The 24,364-nt window shown below is 33.6% G+C and overlaps 1 protein-coding gene across 3 annotated transcripts in view; it reads right to left on the reverse strand.

The window, feature by feature from the left end:
- NCAM2 (neural cell adhesion molecule 2) overlaps positions 1-24,364 on the reverse strand; it is a gene marked incomplete at both ends in the record, with an annotated part of 517,101 nt that overhangs the window by 69,289 nt on the left and 423,448 nt on the right. For all 3 annotated transcript variants that reach the window (XM_080813028.1, XM_080813026.1, XM_080813027.1), the window contains one exon: positions 14,710-14,883. In XM_080813028.1, coding sequence (XP_080669154.1) covers positions 14,710-14,883 — 174 coding nt within the window. The remainder of the gene's footprint in view (positions 1-14,709; positions 14,884-24,364) is intronic.

A 24,364-nucleotide genomic window follows, 5' to 3' on the forward strand; every position in this document is an offset into this window, starting at 1 on the left:
TTATTGGTTCATGTTCTTAGGCACGTAATGCATAAAGATGTAATTTTTTGATACCAACAACCAAAAAGGATGAGAATGAAGTTATAAAAGAGCAGAGTTTTTGTATATTACTGAAGCTAAGCTAGTATAAATTCAAATTAAAGTATTATAACTTTAGGATGTTAAATGAAGTCCCCATGGTAACCAAAAAGAAAATAGCTATAGGATAGACACAAAAATAAATGAGACAGGAATTTAAACATTTCACCACAAAAAAAAACTGACCAAATACAAAAGAAGACAGTAATGTGGAAAATAAAGGACAAAAATAAATCTGTAAAGCATAAAGAAAACAAGTAGCAGAATGACAGAAGTCCTCCCTTATTGGTAATTACTTTAAATGTAAATGGATTAAACTCTTCAAACAAAAGACAGAGATTGGCAGAATGACTAGAATCATATTATCCAACTATATGCTATCTTAGATCCAAAGACAAATAGATTGAATGTAAAAGGATGGAAAAAGATTGTCCATGTAAATAGTAACTAGAAGAGACCAAGGCTGATTATACTAATATCAGAGAAAACAGACACTTTAAATCAATAAGCTTCTGAGCAGACAAAATGGAAATTACATTAATAGAAGTTTCAATACAGGAAGAAGATATAACAATTATAAACCCACACATATGTTACTGATAGACCATCAAAATACATATGAAGGAAAAACTGACATAAATGAACAGAGAAATAACTCAACAATTGTATTTGGAGTCTTCAATACTCCACTCACAATAATGGACAGATAAATTAGACAGAAGATAAGAAAAGAAACAGAGGACTTAAGCAACAAAATAAACCAACTAAATTTAGAATACTGTCCAAACAACTAGATTATTCTTAACTGCACATAAGATATTTTCCAAGATAGACCATATATTAGGCCACAAATTAAATCTCAACAGACTTTAAAAGTTATATATAAAATAACTTTTCTAACCATAGCAGTAGGATGTTAGAAATCATTAATAGCAGGGGAATTTTAAAAAATCACAAAATAATGAAAATTAAACATTGCATACTTAAATAAACCAATGAGCTAGAGAAGAAATCACAAGGGTGGTTAGAAAACACTTAGAGATGAATAAAAATGAAAACATCATGTATAAAAAACTAATGGGCCACAGCAAAAGCAGGGCTCAGCAGGAATTCATATCTCTAAATGCTTACATTAAGAAACAAGCAACATCTCAAATCAACACCTTAACTTTACAACTCAAAGAATAAGAAAAAGAAGAAATGACTAAACTCCAAGCCAGCAGAGTTAAGAAAATAAGAACAATTAGGACAGATAAAAATGAAACAGAGAATAGAAAAATAATGGAGATAATCAATGATACCAAAAGTTGATCTTCAAAAAAGATCATCAAGTTAAAAAAAACTTCAGCTACATAAGATAAAACCAAAAAAAAAAAAAAAGCTAAAATTACTAAAACCAGAAATTAACCGGAGACACTACTACAAATGCTACATAAATAAAAAGGATTATGAGACTACCATGAACAATTGTATGCTGACCAATTGGATAACCTAGATGAAAAGAACAAATTTCTAGTTACACAAAACCTAGCTACACAAAGACTAAATCATAAAATAATAGAAAATCTGAATAGACCTACAACTAATACAAAGATTGAATCAGTATTCAAAAATCTCCTGACAAAGAAAAACCCTAGACTCAACAGCTTTTGATGAATTCTCATCAAACATTTAAAGAAAAACTAATACTAGGGTGCCTGGGTGCCTAAGCTGGTCATGTCCAACTCTTGATTTGGCTCAGGGATTTAGCCCTGCATCAGGGTCATAGCTCAGCATGAAGCCTGCTCCAGGATTTTCTCTCTCCTTCTGTGCCTCCTCCACTCCTCTTTCTCACATACATAAATCTTAAACAAAAAGAAAAAGAAAAACTAATACAACTTTTTCTCAAAAATTCCTAAAAGAAAAATGAAGAGGAAGGAACACTTCCTAACTCATTCTATGAAGCCAGCATTAACATGATACCAGATTCAGATAAAACACTACAAAAAAAGAAAGAAAGATAGAAAGAAAGAGAGAAACCACAAATCCGTATCCTTTATGAACAATGATACAGAAATCCTCAATAACATACTAGTAATCCAAATTCAGTGGCATATTAAAAGGTTTATAAACCATGACCAAGAAGAATTTATTCCTGAAAGGGACGTTTCACATACAAAAATTAAACAATGTAATACAATACAATTATAGGATAAAGGGAAAAAAATATATATCAATCATTCCAATTGATGCAAAAAAGCATTTGACAAAATTTAATACCCTATCATGATAAAAACACTAAAAAACCCCTAGGAATAAAAAGTAAATACTTTAGCATAATAAAAGCCATATATTAAAAATTTCCAGTTAATCATACTTAATGGTGAAAGATTAAAATTTGTTTCCTCCAGAATCAGGAATCAAGGCAAGGATGCCTGCTTTTACCACTTCTATTTAACATAGTACTGGAATTTCTAACCAAAGCAATTAGGCAAGAAAAAATTTTAAAAAGCATTTAAATTAGAAAGAAAGAAGTAAACTTATCTCTGTTCACAGATGATGTGATCTTATATGTAGGAAATTCTAAAAGTTTCACAAAAAACTTTCAGAACTAAAAAAATGAATTCAGTGTAATGAGAGGATACAAAGTCAACACTCTAGAATCACAGTTGCATTTATGTACACTAACAATCAACAATCTAAAAAGGAAAATTCAGAAAACAATTCCATTTTGATGGCATCAAAAGAAATAAAATAGTTAGAAATTAATTCAATGAAAGAAATTTAAGATTTGCAAAACAGAAACTACAAAATATTTTTGCAAAAATTGTGTGAAAGAAATTAAAGGAGATATTAATAAATGGAAATATATCCCATATCCATGTATTAGAATGTTTATTATTATTAAAAATGTCAATAGTGCTCAAAGTCTTATAGATATAATATATAGGATAAGCAACCCCACCAATAGATGAGGGGGTAAAACAATGCTACCCTAGACAGGAGATCACATGTCTTGAATTCCAAATCCAAAGTTCATGCTATGTGTAGCTGTGTCACAGAACTCAGTTGTGAGGATGAAGATCTCTAGTAAAACAATCTAAATTGAAGCAGTTTTACAGAGCTCACTAATTTTTCTATGATGTGATAAGTATCCTAACTGTCCACTGATCTGCCCAATCTCCAGAACTGCATAGGAATGTTCTATGCCCTAAAGAGGTCTTCTTTCTTTAATCTTAGGTGAGCTAGTACCAGGTTTTATGGAACAGCTTATTCTGTAATATTAGCACCCAGAAAAGCTAGCAGAATCTTTGAAAACTCCAAAGAAAGGGAAAAATAACCAACTTGCTTAGATGGTTCCATTTAATTTAGCCTGGACACAGGCACAATTCACAGATGTTTGGGAAGAGTTAATAGCTGTATAATTTTATTTGAGTAAAAGCAAACCTAATAATTAAGTAATCCATTCATTCATCTCAGGTGATGTAGAAGATTCAAAGGTCCATACACTATGTTACACAGGCTCTCAGCTGTGCAATCAAGATGGATAAATGTCACTTGTGTCTTAATACTTATGTTATGAGGTGAGAAGCTGCCAAATACTAGTTAGTATAAGCAATATTTACTATAGAATTTCAAAGAAATGTAAAAATATTTCTACTAAAAAATAAATAAACCCTTACCAAGAAGGGCAAATTTATATTGGACCTTGATGAATGCATAGGAAAGAGTAGATAGCATAACATAAACTCAAGCATGGCCATAAGAATATAGAATGTGTGTATGCCACGGTGAGTGGGCAATGGGCTATGTATTTATTTAGTGATTTTTTTAACTTAATTTTTTTCAGTTTTCCAAGGTTCATTGTTTATGCACCATACCCAGTGCTCCATGCAATACATGCCCTCCTTAATACCCACCACCAGGCTCACCCAACCCCCAACACTACTCCCCTCCAAAACCCTCAGTTTGTTTCTCAGAGTCCACAGTGTCTGGTGCTTTGTCTCCCCCTCCAGTTTCCCCCAACCCACTTCTCCTCTCCAACTCCCAATGTCCTCCATGTTATTCCTTATGCTCCACAAGTAAGTGAAACCATGTGATAATATTTAGTGATTTCTTAAAAGGGCAGTGAGAAAAATCAAAGCAGTAGTACATCATTAGTGTAAAATGTTAATCAGACCTGTATATGTAGAAAAAAGAACAAACACAGGAAATGGCAGGAGTATGAAAAGTAAGAACATTGTTTGCATGGTCCATACATGATGTAAAAGAGTTGGGAACCAGAGTACTGTCAGTCTCTGAAACCATTTATGATCATGCCTTAGAATCTTCCCAGTAATAGAAGACTCTTGAGCCACTTAGTACATAAAGGAGAAGCTCTGTACTCCTCCTTAACTTTGAGAATATTTATATACTATAATATAGAAAATACTGTTCATAAAGATGAACTTTTTAACAATCAAAAAATCAAATAATGTTTATTTAGTAAAGTGAATTATTTTAGGCATGATTTAAAAAACTTTAAGGGTATAAAATTTAAACATATCTTCTAAGATTACCTATTTAGTTAAATTCAGTATTAAAATAACTACAGTGGTCACCCCACAGTGATTCTTCGCTAGAATTAAGAAAAATTTTTGAGTTATATTCAAGGAAAAATCATATTTTTACTGAATATTAAAGTGTCCAAAAATGTGTATGTTTGAGCAGTGAGATGGACTCTTATTTTTTTAAGTTTCTAGTAACCAATGAATACTTATTTTTCCTGTGGATTAAATATCTACAAAACAGTCATGAAATATTCATGTTTCTTTTTTCACTACTCACAAACATCTTTCTTATATAAATTAATTTCATTTCTTCATACCACTTATTTCTCTGATTTGTAAAATTATATACATACAGAAGAGTTCATTAATTTTATTAAAATTTTAAAAATCATTTGTATAGAAGTTCTTTTTATCATTATAACAGAGACCAGGCTAAGTACAGAATTATGAATGAATTGGGGTCTTCATATTGGGATATATGGGGAAGTTTCCAGCATACAAATAATTTTACTTAAGGGTGGTATTTCACTCGCTTTCTCTCCTAGCCTTGTTTCCTGTATATTTCCCGTATGTTTTGATCTATGTGGTTTAAATTCAGTAAGATTGCTATTACATATAAATTTCTGATTTAGCTCATTTTTTTAAACAGGCACAATGAAAACAGTCCAAGTTATTCTTGTTTTCATTTTTAACACACAGAATTCTACCCATTATATTCAAATTAGAACAAATTTCCTTTCACTGAAAATACAGAATTAATGTGGATTACTTTTATCCCCCTTTCTTTGAAATTCAGAAGTTTATTGCCCTTGTATTTAAAATAGATGATTTTTATAGTCAATTTCTCTTTTACCATGTGAAATACAGTCATTAAAATGATAACCATTTTTCCTCAGACACCTTTATGTTGGAAATAGTGTAATTGTAGAAAATATTCTTTGTAGAGAATTTTTAAAAGCACTAGACTATATTAAGATTTTAAAATCTGCAGTAGTTTAGAGCAAATCTTAAATAATGATTACTTAAAATTGTTTCTAAAACAGTAAAACTGAGTAGTAAACTATTTGGTAATCCAGTGTCACCCAGGCTACTGTAAATAACATGGATTAAAGAAACATTGGAATAAAAATCTTAAGTGTAATTTGAAATGATGTTATAATAACTTTTAGGTATTGGTAAACTATAGAAAAACTACAATCCTTCTACAGAAAAAACATTCCTACTATAACAGAAAAGAGTTATGTCTCATAGATTACTTAAAAAACAAACAAGCTAATCCGAAAACCCTCTCAGACCCTTTTCATCACAGCTGGTAGCCAAAAAGTTTGTTGAGACCTGGTATGTTACAGCATTGTACACCTGAAGTAACTATCATGTTCATGTCATTGGGCCACATGAACTCCTCACTCGTTAATTAGAAAAGATGCCTGCCAATATATCACCAAACAAAAGAAAATTTATGATAATATGTGTTTCAAGAACACAGACAAAAATACACACAAAGGTAAAAGGAAAAAAAAAAAACACAAGGAAATTCCTTTTTATTGGTAAATGGGACCATTGTGTTTGGTTGGTGGACAGGAGAAGCAGAAGACAAAGATCTAAAAGGATAATCATGTCATTTGTCATGCAGGGACATCTTCTGAGGTGCATTTCCAAAAAAACAAAAGCAACAAAAATTTTTTTTAAAAAATTTTAAGTAACAAAGGCATATCAATTATTTCTTTCATTATTTTTAGTGGCACCCTAACACAACATAGAAAATTCCTGATAAATTTCTGAAAGTGACGCATTTGAAGCAATTACATGTGTGGGCTTACTCCAACTGTAGTTGAGATATGATGCTCATTCTCATTATTTTCCTTCTTTATTTTAAATAATCATTAGCCTTCTTTTTAAGTATGAACAAAAGCAAAAAGATTTTAAATTCAATAATGATCACAGGAAAACATTTATAGGCAATGATTTTAACAAAGTGGTTCCAATGACAATGTTACTTTCTGAGTTACAATTCATAACAAAAGAAAAAAAAATTCATAACAAAAGAAGCCCAACCCTGTATTTTTTCACTACTAAAATTAGTTAATAATTTAATAGAAATAAATCTGCTCTATTACGTTATTATTCACTGTTTATATAGCATTGTATATATACAGTATGTTCCTCAATTACCACGGAAGAATCCAGAAGCTATTGAATAATCTGAAATCTATTGCATGATTAGTGGGCTTTTGAACAAAAAAATTTTGAGTGAAAATCAAATAGCATGTTTTTCAATAAGGAGCTGGTTGTATTAAATTACCTTTTGGATTTTAACAGGTTCTTTTACACAATGTAAAAATATCTACCAATAGGCAGAGCTGCCTTATTGAATAATTTCAGTGGGGTTCCACTTACATCATAGACTATGTAAATATTTCTTGTGGTTGTATATTATACAATATATGCAACCTTACACTGTGTGTGTCCATATCCGATGGTCTTTGTTATCCTGGGTATTATTGGGAAAACTGCCAAATTTTGGAGCTTAATCTATATTTAAAATTTCTACTGAATGTGCATGTGAAGCTAGTCAGTTTCCAAGAAAAATGTGAATATTTTTGCCTATAAGCTGCTTAACAGAACAGAAAGCTTAGATAATTATAGGTACTAATCATTAGTAACATTGATATGCTCATTTTTCTTAAAAGTGTAATTTTCAATACTATGTCATCAATATATAAACAAATTAATTTAATATTGTCTGTTTTAAAAATGGAAAAAAACTCACATATTAAAATATAATGTTACATCAAAAATTATAAAAATCTGTATATGAAGATGAGATGATAAAGGGAAGTAAACTAATTAGACTTACAGAAGTTTCAGAAAAGTCTCAATAATTTTAAGTCCAAGAGGATACAAAACTGGATGATCATCAAACATTTAAACAATTGTACTCTCTTGCCCTTTCCTCAGATTTAAGAGAACATGAATTCCTCTCTCACACCTCAACAGAAGATGGAAGGTCTATTATCTGGGTAAGTGGGACCCAAGAAGTTTTGTACGTTGGAATTCTAAACATGAGGGAGCATGCAGTTGATTTGCTGGGCAAACTTTGTGGGAAGCATATGACACCATCTGACAGAAGCTACTTTTCCACAGTGCCCTAGTAGCCAGGTATGCCGATAATAACTGAACAGCCTCAAAATGATATCTAAAGATTGTTACTATTTCACAGATCTCTGTTGATGGGGAAGTTAGAAACCCATCTGATGTCAAGGGTTAAAAAACCTTGTCTTTGCACAGAGCTTAGGGGTGATTTTTTTCTTGCTTTTAAATGCACATATTCAGGCAAGGATTACCAATACTTGGGGAATGTTTCCAATGTGAATAAGAACAAAACAAACAAACAACAACAACAAAATAAGTCTAGGAAAAGAAAACCAAATCATGGAGCAAAAATAACTGAAAATGAAATGTCATTACAATTATCAGAGAGATAAGAGAATATATTGCATACATGATTTAACAATTTTAAGAACAGAGAGGTAAATCAAAAAATATAATTGTTAAAATTTTAAGGTAGAGTAAAAGATAAAAGTAGAGACAGTGAGGAAACAGTGGAAACAGGAAGATTGAAAAATGCTAACATTTGATCAAGAAATTCTAATACAAAGCAATGGGAAAAAATTACAAAAAAATTGTGCCAAAATCTGTCATACCTCTGAAGGGCATTAATGTCCAGTTTTAAAAGCTAAACAATTCTCTGAGGCAAATAATGTAAAAGCACACTTTGTAGGCTGTATCAAGCCAGCTGCACTAAGAGAAAGAGACTGGGGTTTGGGGCCGATGGGAAGATGGCAGAGCATGGAGGTGATTCCTAGTGAAAAACTAAAACATGGAGAAACAAGGTGCTGTAACAGGCTGTTTGTACAGAGAAATTCCATGCATGTAATAAATAAGCTTTTCATTGTTGATGTGTAGCCTCATCCTGAATCTATATAAATGATATTAAGCTCGTGATTTTGGAATATTCAAGCCAGAAAGATTCTTTATTCCAAGAGAGCTGCTGGTGCCATTGAAGTTAGGGCTACCCCTTTGAGACAAAGGAAGGTACTGGGAATTAGCATCCCTTTAGTTGCATCGAAATCCTTCTTAGTATTTGATCTATTAATCTTTATTCTATTCCAATTTAAGCTCCTACTTAAAATCAGTTTGTGGACCTTTCAGGCACAGGCATATGACTTATAAATCCAAACCTGTACTTCAAAACAGACTTGGAAAAACTCCTTCACAAAGCTGAAAATGGATTTCTCTATCATACAAGTCAATTTTTTTCCTTCAGATTTTAATTAAAATTGAACTAAAATTAAAACCTGGGTAAAAAGTTTGGCATTATATGTAATAATGAAGCACGTACATAACCTTAATCACAACATTTGCAAACTAAATGCTATAATGTTAAAATTACCATCTGTAGATTAAAATATACACACTGCAATTGCATCCTGCAAAGCCATATTGAAGGTTTAGTGAAATTATGCAATGAAAGAACTGTAAAGTCCAACTGTGAACTTATTTCCAAATTGTAGTCAGTTATTACATTCTTTGATTAGTAAAAATGGTGAGAATTTGAATAAGTTTCTAATGAATGTCCCATTTAGAATATGCCACTATTTTCAAATAAAAATTATCTCCCTTATTTTCAGGAACAAAGAGAAATTCTACTATAACCTTAGACCCAAATAAAGCACAGCATGTAATAATCTTGGTTGAGATTGAAAGGATATCTATGTGTGATTCTAGGTGGCTAAACATTTTACAAATTAAAAGACATAGATTATGCTGAGAGAATTGTTCTATGCTCTGATAAAAAGAACTTGATATTTTAAAATGTTAATTTTTCATTTTTATTTTGAATACCAAAAAACGAGTAGCTGTTTTGTAAGATTATTATCTTCTCTTCATTTGTGCCCAATGAGGTATATAGAACATGCTTACAAAGTGTTAAATGATAGGGTAATGAAAATGTCATATATCCCTCCCAATCAAAAAGTCTTGCTACACCCGTGATACGTATTTTTCACTCAAAATTAAATGTCAGAATGATTCACATTCGAAGTTTGAATAGTTCAAGTTGTTGATATCAGATTTGTTCACAACTCTCCCCATTTCAAATTTAGTTTTGTGTCACATCAGTGATTGGGATGATCAGTAAGACTTCAGCTAAACCTTGAAGAAGATAATAACTGGTCTAGACTGCAAATGCACTCTAAACCTAGGGCCAGGTGCAGAGTGAGCAGGTGAAATTCACAGGAAATTAATTAATGAGTTATTTAGGATCAGAATCTAGTAACAGAAATTTTTTTTTTTTTTTTGCTAAAATTTTCTTGCTTATGCCACCACAATCAAGCAAGAACATATATTTACTTATAGGTAGAAGTAGATATATGAATAGTATATAATGAGTTATAGATATTTATGAGCCAAGAAAAATAAATGAATGTCAACTGAACTCATGTAAATTACAATAAATAAATAAAACCATGTCGAGGGTAAGAAGTCACAGCTGAAATATTCACAACCATGACAACTGTCTTTTCACAGATAAACCTAAATCTGTATTCTAACAAATGCCTCAAAGCCAATGAGTACAGCTATGCTTACAAAACTCAAACTTTAAGATGAATTATCAGTTCAAACTATAAAACAAAGGCACAAAAAAAGCATTTCTTCACTATTCAAAACTATGTATGTGCTTTAAAAGATGTCTTCAGAATTTCAATATGATTACCTACACAACCAAAAAATCAAGTCATTTAAATATGCTAACAATTACACATACCGTTTTCAAAAATCTTTTTAAATGCACATATAATCTCATAGGAAAGGAAGGCAAATTCTGAAATATGAAAAAATGATGTGAATGGAGAGACCTGAAGCTAGAGGAGCAACTATGTAATTGCTTTTCTTTCTTTTTTTTTTTTTTAATTTTATTTATTTATTTGACAGAGAGAGACCACAAGTAGGCAGAGAGGCAGGCAGGGTGGGGGGTCGGAAGCAGGCTCCCTACTGAGCAGAGAGCCGATGTGGGTCTTGATCCCAGGAACCTGAGATCATGACCTGAGCAGAAGTCAGAGGCTTTAACCCACTGAGCTACCCAGGTGCCCTGTAATTGCTTTTCTATCAATTATTGCAGTCTTGTGGAAAATCTCACTGATACTCAAATAGCTGAGAGCTTTTGCACAGATCTGTAATATAGAAGATTGAGTTTGAATGTCCTCACTGGGGAAAGAAGAAAGAGGTAGATCTGAGACTTGGACCCCTTCATGGACCCAGGAATGCCAAAGTCCTTAGAAGAAAGTAAAACTGTGGGTTAGAAAAAGTTTGTTTGGCTTGGCCTTGAGTCAAATCCCAACTCGGCAAAGGGGGTTGGATAAAAACTTCTTGAAAATTAGCAACTATAAACCAGCTCTCATAGCACAGAAACTCTTAAATGAAGAAATTAATTTAAGGTGCTCTGGTGCTTCCACTTTTGGAAAGTTCCAGGGCAACTACCTGAAGCAAAAGAATATCTTCTGTGGAAGAAGCCCCCAAACCCCAGGCTTTGCATGATCTTAGTAAATAAGATTAACAAAATATAAGATCACAATTAAATCATAAAATATACTACGAAACAAACCACCCTAAGTGAGATACTGCTGAAACATACAATGAACGAATATAACTTATGTACATTAAAACTATGATCATTAAAATCTTAATAGAGAGTTTTAATGGCAGATATAAGTGAATTATGAATTAGTGAACTAGTAGACAGAACAAAAATAACATGGTAAAGGAATGAAACAAAAAATAGAGGTAAAGAGATATGATATTCTAACATCTCAAATAACAAAATGTAGCATATAACTTGGATTATCAGAATAAATGAATAGAGAGAATGAGGGAAGAAATTAATATTCATATTCAAGATATCCAAGCTAATGATAATAACATTTTCCAGAATTGGTGAAAGAGGCGGATCTTTAGATTGAGGAACACCAAGAACCTCAAACAGAACAAATGAAGAGCTCTACATTAGGGCAAGTAACTAAACCTCAAGATACCAAATTAAAGTAGGTGTCACAAAACCAGCTTAAGAAAACAGTCAAAATATTTACAAAGGACAACTTCCAGCAGACTTTAAAATAACAAGGGAAGACAGAAGAGGGTAAAATATTCTCTTTAGATCACCAAAGGAAAGTAATGATCAAGCTGGAATTATATACTCAGCTAAACTATAGTTTGAGAATAAAATCAAACTAAAAAACCATTTTTAAGATACTTTTTTAAAAAGAAATGAATGAAAGCTACGGATCTCCCTTCCAGAATATGTACAGATAATTATAAAGGTGAAGATAATTTTTAATATTTTCACTACTGTTAAGCTTGCCCTCTGCTCCAAATCATTGAACTTTCACCCTTAAATCAAGCTGCATTAGACAGCTGTGTAGTGGGCCCACATTCTTTAGATCCTTTATAATAATCTTTTACTAAATTGTTCTTATATCTTTGCATTGCATTGAAGCACAATGTTTCCATTGAAAGAACTATGTAATTATTTCTCTTTCAATTATAATCCTTTTGAAGCCATCAGTGACTACATCACATAATCACAACTCACATGCACACAATGTCTATCATACATGTTCTGGACCCTGTAGTCTAGTCAACCATACATATATGGGGTGGAGTGAAGAAACATGTTTAAAACATCCAACTTTAGCCATTCTGACAGGTTGTCCTTCTTTCCTTTTTCTCTCTCTCCCCACTCCTGTCCCTTCCTTCCTGCTTTCTTCTTTTCTAAAAAGAAACTTTTAAATAATAGTGATATTTTAAGTTTCTAATTCATATTTAACTTGGTCAGGCAAATTTTTCCCTAAATTCCCTATATAACTCCTTCCACTAGCTATCTAAAATGTATTGCCAACAAACACAAACATACACACACACACATTACAACATTATATATATTTTAATATTATAAAAAATATTTATATATAAATATATTTAAAGTTGTATAACATACTTTCAAATTTTATACACACACACACACACACGCACATATATGTGTGTATATATATATATATTTATAAAATGGTCATAATCATACTTTACAAGGCAGTAATTTTTGTTCCACTTTCTCAACTCTAAACTGAATAAAGGAAGAAAAGGTGCATAGCAGTCATCAGATTTCCTGTTAGGTTTTGAATTTTAGTTTCATTATTATTTACCCATATTACCTTTCAGATAAGCTAAACTTTATAGTCTCAGTTTTCTCCTTTATATAGATAGTCCTCAGCTTTATCCTCTGTAAAATAGAAGATATTGATAATACCAAATTCTTCAGTTCGTGCTCAAAAATCTATTGATTTATTTTCAGGTCTTAACACGGTGACTAAAATAAAATAAATATTTATGAACTATGAACTGATTTGTGTTCTTTCTTACATATAAGTTTTATAAACATAGAAATCTGCTTCTGAAACATGGATACCCGGAGTAACAAAACAGGTTTTTGAACATGAACAACTTCATCAGATCAAGGCAATTATAAATCCATAATTGTGTTGTGGCTTTGTAAGAAGTCTTGGGAGAATCTATTAAACTTCTTCACCAGGGTGGAGGGGTGAGGTATGGCAATATTATTCTGCTAAGTTTAATTTCTCTAATATTCAGTTTTAACATTACTTTTCTTCATGGTTGTGCAAAGCACACACTTGGAGTGTTCTGTAGTGTCCGAGATAATTCATTTGTCTTTCTGTCTCTCATCTTTCACTTCTCTTGTTTACTCTCTTAAAAAATAGTGTTCTTGAATCTAAGATAATGGCTTCTTCCATGAAAGCCTCAGAACTCATTTGCTCATTCTTTTGGGGTACTGTCTTCTCTCCTGAACCACATAGCATTTGCACAAAAAAACCAGTACCTTTCCAAATCCTCTCATCATTAAAAAAACCAAACAAACAACAACAACAACAAAACCCAAAAAACAAAATAAAAAAAAAAAAAGCACAAAATAGGGTAAGAGCTGACATGTCTGGGGGGTATTATATGAAGAGTGTAGTAAATGACTGATGACAGATTAATGAATATTTCTGGCACTTCTATCAAAAACCTGTAGTTATTCTCAGTAAAAATGGGACTAGGGGGTGTTGACACAGGTGAAACTAGAATGATTTTATCTGTTCTGTCTCTGCTGTCCACTAGGACAGTTTTTCACAGGAGGGCTCATGCTTTTCTTCATAGAACAGCTCGTGCTTTTTACAGAGCCCTTACACGAGGCATGTTAGGATCAAGCCAGGGCCAGCGTCAGCAGAGGAGGGACACTACGGAACAATAGTTTCCTCACTATTTTCTTTACTGTCCTTTTGGACTATGTAATGTAGTTCTATATTCCAACAAACAGAGTCTCCCTCTTGTAATTAATTGTCATTTCCTACTTTAGCTTCTTCCTATAATGGGAAAATAAATCACATTTTCACAATGATGAAATTCTGTATGTGAAAAGAAGTGCTGTAAATTGTTTTAACTTCTTAGAATTAGCTTATTCCATTACTTGAAAGACCATAATTTGTAGGAAAATTTGAGTTTTCAAAACACAATTTTGAAATAAATTTTAGTAGACAGGTAATTTTTATAGATGGCTTCATATATACATATATAAGATTTTCACATTTTACTTTTCTGTATTTCTACCTTTTACAACATCAGTTTTCTACTTATGGAAGACATCTTACAAATAAATTAAAAAAAAAACATATTTCAGAATATCCAGCCATCAAATCTGACATGTCAGTAGTTGTTTCTCCACCACCAAAATTCTACATACTAAATTTTCTCTCCAAAAATTGAACTTTGGTGAATTTGTTAAACTCTCCCATCTTTATTAAAAATGAAAACTTTCCCACTCTGTATTAAAATTATTCCTAAGAAGAAAAGGGCAGTGGAAATGTCTTCCCAACTCTACTTTATTAAAAGAAAAAGAAAGTCCACACTGAAGAAAAACGAAAACCCCATCACACAAGAACACTGAAGGTCAGCTTGAATTAACCGACAAACTTTGAAATCACTGACTCACTTTGAACTCCATGGGAGCGTACTATTTTCCAGGTTTCTGATGCCACTTCTTTGACATCCACTTGATAGTGATGAATAGGCACACCTCCATGGGAGTCCGGTTTGTTGAAAGAAACCTTGGCTGTGGTCTGTGACAGCTCTATAATCTTCACTCCATAGGGACTGGATGGCACATCTACAGGAAAGTGAAAACAAAGGAAACATAAGCCAGGTAATATGGGCCGCCATTATTAAGGTTTAATGGCATACTGACAATTAGGAATAAAGGAAAATTGCTCCCTATGCCACTTAATATATTTGAATTAGATAGCTTGCATAAACTGCTGAATGATGTTTTCAAATTGCAAGAAAGTATACATTAGTCCATCTTTATTACTATAGAAAATGAAGAGTAAAATCTTTGCTATCAAATTCCATTGATGGAGGCATTAATTTTACTTCTGCCTTTTCTATACAGTATGGGGATTTTATTTGCATTCAAGGAAAACAAGCTCCCCTGTGTATGTCTGTGTGTGTGTGTGTGTGTGTGTGTGAGAGAGAGAGAGAAAGAAAGAGAAAGGGACAGAGACTGAAGGTACAATTAAAAAACAACATAAGAAGAGGGGTGCCTGGGTGGCTCAGTTGGGTGAAAGCCTCTGCCTTGGGCTCAGGTCATGATCCCAGGGTCCTAGGATCAAGCCCCATATCAGGCTCTCTGCTCAGCAAGAAACCTGCTTCCTCCCCTCTCTGCCCGCCTCTCTGCCTACTTGTGATCTCTGTCTGTCAAACAAAGAAATAAAATCTTTATTAAAAAAATAAAAGAAGAAACAAAGACTTAATTGAATCATTAGTATAAATGTCTTTTGTGAAGATGTGAGATTTATTTTTTTGTTCATTAAAATTATATTAATAATTTGGGGGAAAGTGTCAAGTTTAGAGTTAAGTGTCCTTATGAACTAAATAAAACTGTAAACTACCTGTTCTAGTTTTGCTTATGTATTATTTAAGTAAAATAAACCTTTATGTGAAACCCTTATATTTTAAAAACAGCTAGAAAGTCTGTCTTGTGTGTTTTTGTGTCCATCCATTACATTATTTCAAGCTCAATAATGTATCCTGAGTGAAACTTTGTTTTTTCCAGTATACAAAGCTTTATAAATAATTATCAAAAATACTAAAGAGGCAAGAGGAGAAAATAAGAGAGAAAAAAGTCTCATGAGGAAATTAATGAAACTTCTACTCCAAAAACATAAAGAATTAGAGGTACGTTAAACACTGAAGGGATCTCTATCTCTCAGTTTCTTTTTCTCCTCCCTCCCCCTTTTTTTAAAGTAATCTCTACATCCAACCTTGGTCTTGAACTCATGACCACAAGATGAAGAGTCACGTACTCACGTTAGTGATTGAGTCAGCTAGGTGCCCCTCTTCTCTTTCTTTTCAATATCATATTTGAAACAATCATAAAGTTGGAAATTTACCTGTGATTTACTTAAAATACATACTTATATTATAAAAATATGTAAGTAAGGGGTGCCTGGGTAGTGCAGTCTGTTAAGCATATGACCCGTGGTTTCAGGTCAGGTGGTGATCTCAGGGTCCTGAGATTGAGCTCTGTGCCAGGCTCTGCAATCAGCACAGTCGACTTAAGACTCTCTCTCCCTTTGCCCCTCCTTTTGCTCCCTCTCTCTAAAATAAGTAAGTAAATCTTTAAAATGCATATACACGCACACACACACACACACACACACACATATACATAATCTCTTAAATTAATTTTATAAAACAAAAATTAAAAAAAAAAAAAAAAACTTGAGGACATCTGGGTGGCTCAGTCAGTGAAACACCTGCTTTCAGCTCAGGTGGTGATCCCAGGGTCCTGGGATCGAGTCCTGCATGGGACTCCCTGTTCAGCAGGGAGCCTGCTTCTCCTTCTCCTCTTCACTCATGCTCTCTGTCACTATCTCTGTCTCTCTCAAATAAATAAATAAAATCTTAAAAAAAGAAAAGAGAAGAAAAAACTTGATTGAAAATAACACAGTAAGTGTAAATTCCTGTTCTGACACAATCAAACATTCATATAAAAATCTTTAATGGCTGTCATAAGTCAAATGTGCCTTATTTGCTAGACTTGAAAGAGAGCACTGTAGATCACATAAAAATATGCCTTATAAGTGGTACTGGGAAAGAACCAGGAAGGCAGTTTTATGGCCTTTTAGATATGAATATTGTAGAGAAATGCAACAGTGTACATTTCAGCTTTAATTAGTAACTGTAAATTATTTGGATATCCTATTAAGTGCATTATGGAATAACTTTGAGATTTGGAGATTAAAGTGAAGAATATTGATGTAACCCAAAATCATATTGCTATTAAAATCTTACCTGGAAATAAAAATTTTAAATGACCTAAAAAATCTATGAAAGATGCCATATATAAACATTATCATAGTTTCATGTTTCTTTAATCCTCAGGTTTTGACTGTAGGTTCTTTTAATCTGTAGGTTTGACCTAAAGTTTGCAGAAACAAAACAAAACATACACCCACTCCATGTTTGCTTATAACAGGACTGCCAATTCTTCACTAAATGCTTATTTACACTCTACTGTGAGCCAGGTCTAAACTGGACATCATAGCAATTATAATCTTCAGTTTAAGGATACATTTGAAAAGGAAATGTGCTAAGTACTGAGGGGGGAAGGGAGAGATTTGATACATCCTGGACTCCACCTTCGACCACATATTTAGATTGGACATGGTCCTTGGTTCTTACTCTGATCACAGAGGTACGCACCAATAGCTAACCTGTGACCTTGACATGATACAACTACAGAGAAATAAGAAGCTTTTTTTCTTAGCACAAAGGAACCATTTCCAAAACTTGAGCCAGAGGGTATGTTTTTCTAGCCAGATAGTCTATTTTCCGACGGGCTGACTCTTACCCTGGTTTTTCATTTGCATTTATTTTTTACTGGTCTCTTCTTTCTGTTACTGACTAAAAGGAAAAACATGCTTATGACTTACAGCTCTCATATATCCCTAAATACTTTTATTTCTTTACCTCCTGATTTTATATGTCCAACCACTTACTACCAAAGTATTCCACACTTACACACATGAATGCATACATACATGTAACATTGAGAAAAGTGACTGGACTACACTCAGTCCCCAGGAAATAGATGATGAATTGAACATTTCAGTAATTAAAAATAGTATACAAAGGTACAAAACCTATTCAAGTGGAAAGGGTCTAATATGCCTATAACCAATATCTCTAATTCATGCCTCCACTCTCAATTGTTTTATAATCATGTTCATCCTCAAGTCTATATCTTCTATACATCATAAGTCACAAAGTTATTTTCATCATTCCCACATCATAATTCTTGTGTTCTACTCTTCCTTCCTATTTCCCCTTCTAAGCCCAAATCTCATCTGCCTCTACCTGCAATGCCATTAGTGGCTCTTGGCTTCCTTTCCTATTGGACATCCCACCAAATTTCAATCCATATGGCATGTAAATGCAAAATCAATCTTTCTAAAGCACCACTCTGATCACGTCACTTCCCTGGGTAGGGTATTCAGAGCTTCCTCCTCTTTATAACATCAGGCTTGGGCTTTTCAGTCTGGCTTTCAATATCCTGAATTATCTGACCTCACTGGGTCTATGCAAACAGAGAACCATGTTGTCAAAGACTATCAAACACGGTCCTATGTTTACAATGGGCCTTGTGGATATCGAATTCCATATACAAAGCTTCCATCACTGTTAGTATATTTTTCTAAAGTACTTCCTAGCACCTTCCATCTCAATAATTAATGAATGCCACCCCAATGCAGAATGAATAGAACAATTGTACAAACATGTGTTTCTTTATTCTTTCGTTTCACCTCTACTAGAACCAGCAAAAAGTTAGATGAAGAGTTTGGATATATATCATCAGAATCTATGCATCCAAAGTCTGGCCTTGCTACCTTTTTGAACTGCAATCTTAGACAAATCCTTTGTTTTTTCATCAGTATTTTTCTTTCTAAAGTGGAAATTAGAATGATACCCACTGCTAAGGTTGCTATAAGGATTAGTATACAAAACAGACCTGAGATGTACTTAGCAAATATTGTCACTGTCATTTTGTTATCCTTCCCTGATAACCATATCCCTTCTGTTGCATTATTGCATATCCACAATATCAATATTTTATTTTTTAAACTGAGGTATTATTTATTTATGACATATTTACAGACTTACAGAATTGTTTTTTTTTCAAATTTATTTTATTTATTTTCAGTGTTAGACACACAGAATTATTTTTATCCAATACATCATCCTGCACAGAACCTTAAGAATGAACATCATAAGTGCTGTGAAATGTGTAAACCAGACGATTCACAGACCTGTACCCCTGGGGATAAAAATACATTATATGTTTATTAAAATAAAAAAATTAAAAAAAAAAAAGAATGAACATCATATTCTAAGAGTAAAAATCCAAGTGTCTTAATAATTTATGTATAACCCAACATCTTTTGGACACAAAATACCATCAGTTTGGCTTCAGAGAATACAAATACCTGCTTAGAATTTTTTGTAGCCAAGGAACAAAGTAAATTCAACAATATAAAGTAACTTATTTGACCTTGAGTGTAATATTTTAATTAAATGGAAGGTAAGAGATATAATAACATTGAGGTTCAGCTTAGAGATGTGGACAGTGTATGATACCAAAGAACTGGGCCATGATCTAGGAGCAGGACGAAAACAATCTTTAGCAGACTGTTGTAGGAATTGCTGTATGCAATTAAATTAAATGCATTAGTTATTTGTCTCCTCATTAAAAAAAGGGGTAATAATGACAATACTAAAGTTGCAGCCATGAAGATAAATTGGCGGATATAAATCACTGGAAATTCACAAATACCCTTTTCACTTTTCTTTTCTTTAAAAAGGCTGTCAGAGTATAAATAATGTTGACAAACATTTTGATATTTATACATACGCCTAAAGCCACAGCTTGATCAAAGTATAAAAGTGAAAACTTCCAGAAAGTCTGACTTGGTGAGTATGTTATCTTGTGAAAGGTTAGAAAAAAAAAATGAAAAAAGTTGCTTCTCTGACTTTAATCCTGATAAAATAAAATATTAAGAGGAATTATGGGTTGCATGGGTGGCTGAGTCTGTTGGGTATTTTGGATTCGCTCAGGTGATGATCTCTGGGTCCTGGCCTCCACACTCCAACGAGGAGTCCGCTTTCCCTCTCCCTTTGCTCCCTCCCCTGCTCACATATGCTCTCTCTCTCTTTTTTAAATAAATAAAATAAAATAAAATAAAATAAATAAATAAGAGGAACTAGTAAGTGAAGTGGAAGTACATGGTACAAAGAGCTTTATTTTTTAAAAAAAAGCACAACAATCAGACATATATAGAGATGTCTGAAAACAGATTCAAAATAATACATTAAATATCATATTCCTCTAACAACAACAAAAAAATCCCAAAGTAAAGATACACTCTATAAAGCAAAATTCTTAAAGTATATGTCCAAAGGTACACATGTGGAAGAAAAGGAAGGGAGCTCATGAATATAATGAGACTGCATAGGCGATCTTGGATGAGTAAATGTTTTAGAAACATTTTTAAAGTGAGATGAATCATGGATTTACAAAGCAGTAACTCCTCTGGCTATAGGCTAAGCTGAAATATAGTATGTTGAAGACAACAGCAACAACAACGATTAGCTCTGTATATGTGCTTTAGCTCGCACCCCTTCCTCAACTGCATCCACGATTCTTCGCAAATAGAAATCGATCTCAATATGAAGAGCGAAAAATAGAAGTCATCAAGCAAGTTCGCTCAAATTGTACCCTCTCACTTCTGGATGAACCTAAATTGGAAGGCTGCCTTCCTCTTTTATGAAGGCCAAACCCTACATCTCTGAATGTAATTTCTTTAACTTCTCTCTTCTCTAGATCACTGCCTCACCGGAGAGCTCTTCTCTTCCCTTTTGTGTTTTTAGTCTTTTGTATTTTTAGTCTTTCTTGTGTCTCATTACCATGAACTATAAAGATCTCTACATGACACACACTTTCTTCGGTTCTAGTCTCTTCTCAGGCCATAAACATTTTTTTTTTTTTTTCTTCCCTGCCCTGCTATTTCAACAGGCTGTTCCTAATTTATTCCTTAACATCTTTACTCCTGGGAATCTGGTTTTCTCAAACACTGGGGAAGCTGGTGACAAAGGCATGGTTCAGAGTCACTGACTCAGCTCTTTCCCCATAGATGAGGATGTGGGTATGGCTAAACTTAGATCAGTTGGAAGAGTTTGATATTTTTCAACCTTCCCTGAAGTGAAAATACTCCAGTGAGTATTTGGCCAGAATGGTGCTTTAAATCTAGGTAATAGACATGTCTTAGACATTTTCTGTTGACACATCACATCCATTTCTATCATCTAAGCTACTCCCCTTTATCATAAGAAATGGAAAGCAAAATCTTCCATTTCCCAGACTTACTTGCTGGTATGGTTTTAAGTGCTATGAAGGCGCTCAGGGTGAGATGCTTGAGTAAGTGGTTTACAATACTGATGGGGAGAGAAGACCACTCCCACTTTTCTGAGGAGGTTCATCTGGACAAGCGGACCTACAGATGTGAATGAAGGGAGAATCCGGATCCCCTACTCCACAGCCTATTCACAGGTTTCTGTGTGGGATGCTGTCAGGTCAACAGAGGGGTAGCTTGACAGTAGGGTTTCCTGACTTCCGGTTGGCAGTTGCAGACTTGACCTCTGAATTGCACTTTGCTAATTTGACCCCTGAAGCCAGAAGACTGGTGACTCTCTTGTCTTCCCTTTCCTCTGTCTTTTCAATGATTTTATAACCACTCAACTCTCAATATTCAGTTCTTTCCTGCTTGGTTTCTTAGTCAAGTCTCCATCTGATAAAAGACTCAAATATTAAGAGATTGTCTCATAAAGGACTGACCTTCCTGGATTCAGCAAGGCCATATAATGTGCAGTATCATATCGATTGCGTGCATCTGGGGACTATGCTGAGATGAGTTCCATCTGCTTCTGCTCTGAGTGGCCATCTTCCTTCCAATAAGATTTTGTGTCTATTGTTCCTATTTCAGTTACAAACTTCATCTAAACATAATAGAAAATTCACAACACATCTAAAACCTTACACATTTCTTATTTCACTGCCTACCTGCTTTTCTCCAATTGCCAAATCTAAAGCATTATTCTACTGATCTTTTCACATCACTTGATCACACATCTTTAAAATTTTCTTTGTACAAGTGGTTATATTAACTCTCTGAATAATTGTTTCACATTTTATTTCTGCCTATATTTTGAAGTCCAATGATTAACCTGAGGTAATCCAGGGATCTCTCCTTAATTAGATCATTTTTACTTCTAATATTCTCCACTGAAGTGCTCATTTACACCTGAGGTATAAGTGGAAATTATTTCCTTCTATAATACTCAAGTGTTGACCCTTCTCACGAGTCATGGACTCCCATATCCCATTATTAATAGGGCATTTCCATTATGACTAACAAACATATTAAATAAAACATACTAAATCCTTTATACATTCAATAATTCATTTAAACTTACTACAAGCCAGTCAGTTTTCTGTGTTGGAGTCAAAAGTGAGACAGCAATCCCTACTCTTTTGGTGGTTACATTGTAACTAGATAAAAGTAAATATATATATATATATTATTTATTTACTGTAAATACTGTGGTCAAAAATTGAGCAGGCATGGGAGATAGTTGGGGGATAGGGATGAAAGTTGAAGTGTTGTAGTTTTAAAAATAAAATAAGACAAAATCAGAGATGGAGAAAAACCGTAAGAGACTCTTAATCCTAGGAAACAAACTGAGGGTTGCTGGAGGGGAGGTGGGTGGGGGGATGGGGTAACAGGGTGACGGGCATTAAGGAGGGCACTTGATGTAATGAGACTGGGTTTTACAGGCAACTGATGAATCACTAAACTCTACCTCTGAAACTTATAATACACTATATGTTAATTAATTGAATTTAAGTAAAAATTAAAAAAAAAAAAGAAATTGGGTGAACAAGAGTATCTTTGCTAAAAAAGGTAATATTTAACCAAGGACCTAAAGGAATAATAATAATAAAAAAAAAAACTCATGAAAGTGCGAGGTACAGAAAATAGTAAGTAAAAAGATGAGCTATGTCTTGGGTTTTTAAAGAAGGGGGATGATCTGGGTAGTGGAGCACGGCTAAGGTGGGGGAAAAGGAGATAGAGGACAGAGAAGTCAAGGAGGGCAGGGTAGGGAGGAGCATTGTGAAGCCTCATAGGCTTTCATAATCACTATGGCTTCATCCCTGGACAAAACATTAAGCCACCAAAATGCTTTGAGTAGAAGAAAATCACGTTTTTTAAAATTTATTTGTTTGTTTTTGTTTTTAAAGAATTCCTCCTGTTGTTGTTGTTTATTCAAACTATACACCAGGGGGAAACTTCTTGCCAAGGCAGGAAGACCAATTTAGGAATTTATGGAACAATCTATATTAAGAGCAAAGCAAACCAAGAAACCAAAGAAATAAAAACAACCAAAATATAGAATTCGATTTCACGAAACCAAGGAGACTTTGGAAAGACCTTGCTAGTAGAATCAACAAGACACATCAAGGGCTTGGGCCTGAGTAAATAAGTAGATTCAAGGATGACTGAAAAGGAACAACTGAAAAGTGGCAGTTGCCATTTATTGATATGGAAAGAACGCCAAAGGAAGGTAGGTAGGGGTGAATAAAGGAGACTGGCTTTGGATATCTGGACATCTGGACATTTGCATTGTCTATAGAACATTTATTTTTTTAAAGATTTTATTTATTTATGAGAGAGAGAAAAAGAGAGGAAGCATGAGAGGGAAGAAGGTCAGAGGGAAAAGTAGACTCCCCAGGAAGCTGGGATCCCGATGCGGGACTCCATCCTGGAGTCCAGGATCACAACCTAAGCAGAAGACAGTGGCTTAAACAACTGAGCCACCCAAGCACCCCACCTGTAGAACATTTAAAGGAAAAGGGAATTAAGCAGTTGGTTATGAAAGTGTAATATTCAGGAAAAAGATCCAAGATGAAGATATATATATTGGAGTTACAGGTGGAATACAGGTAGTATTTAAATCCATAAGAATTTAGCATATCAAGGATATGAGTTTATATAAAAACAAAAAGATCCAAAAATTGAAGGATAGTGATTTTTGACAGGTCAGAGATTTATAACAACTAGCAAAAGATATCAAGGAGAGCCCAATGGGGAAAGAAACAAGAAAAGCATGCGGACATGCTAGCCAAGTTGGAGGCTGAAGAGATGATTCAAGGAGAAAGAAGGGATTAATTGGGTAATATTCTGCCACTAGATCAAGAAGTATGAAGACTGAGAATGAGTCACTGGATTGAGCATGAAGAAGCTCAATGGATATCTTAATAATAGGTTTTATAGAGCAGTAAAGGTAAAAACCCAACTGGAAGAGTTTGTGACAGAATGAAAGAAAAGTAATTAGGTACAACGAATATAATCAATGCTTTTGTGAAGTTTATTTATTAAGGAAGAGTAGAGGGCAGAGAATTGATGTGGCTGCCAGAAGAATTTATAAGGTCAGGATGATTTTTTTTAAGATAATAACTATTTTCCACTACAGAA

This window comes from Martes martes (assembly GCF_963455335.1).
Source record: "Martes martes genome assembly, chromosome: 1".
Lineage (NCBI taxonomy): Eukaryota > Metazoa > Chordata > Mammalia > Carnivora > Mustelidae > Martes > Martes martes.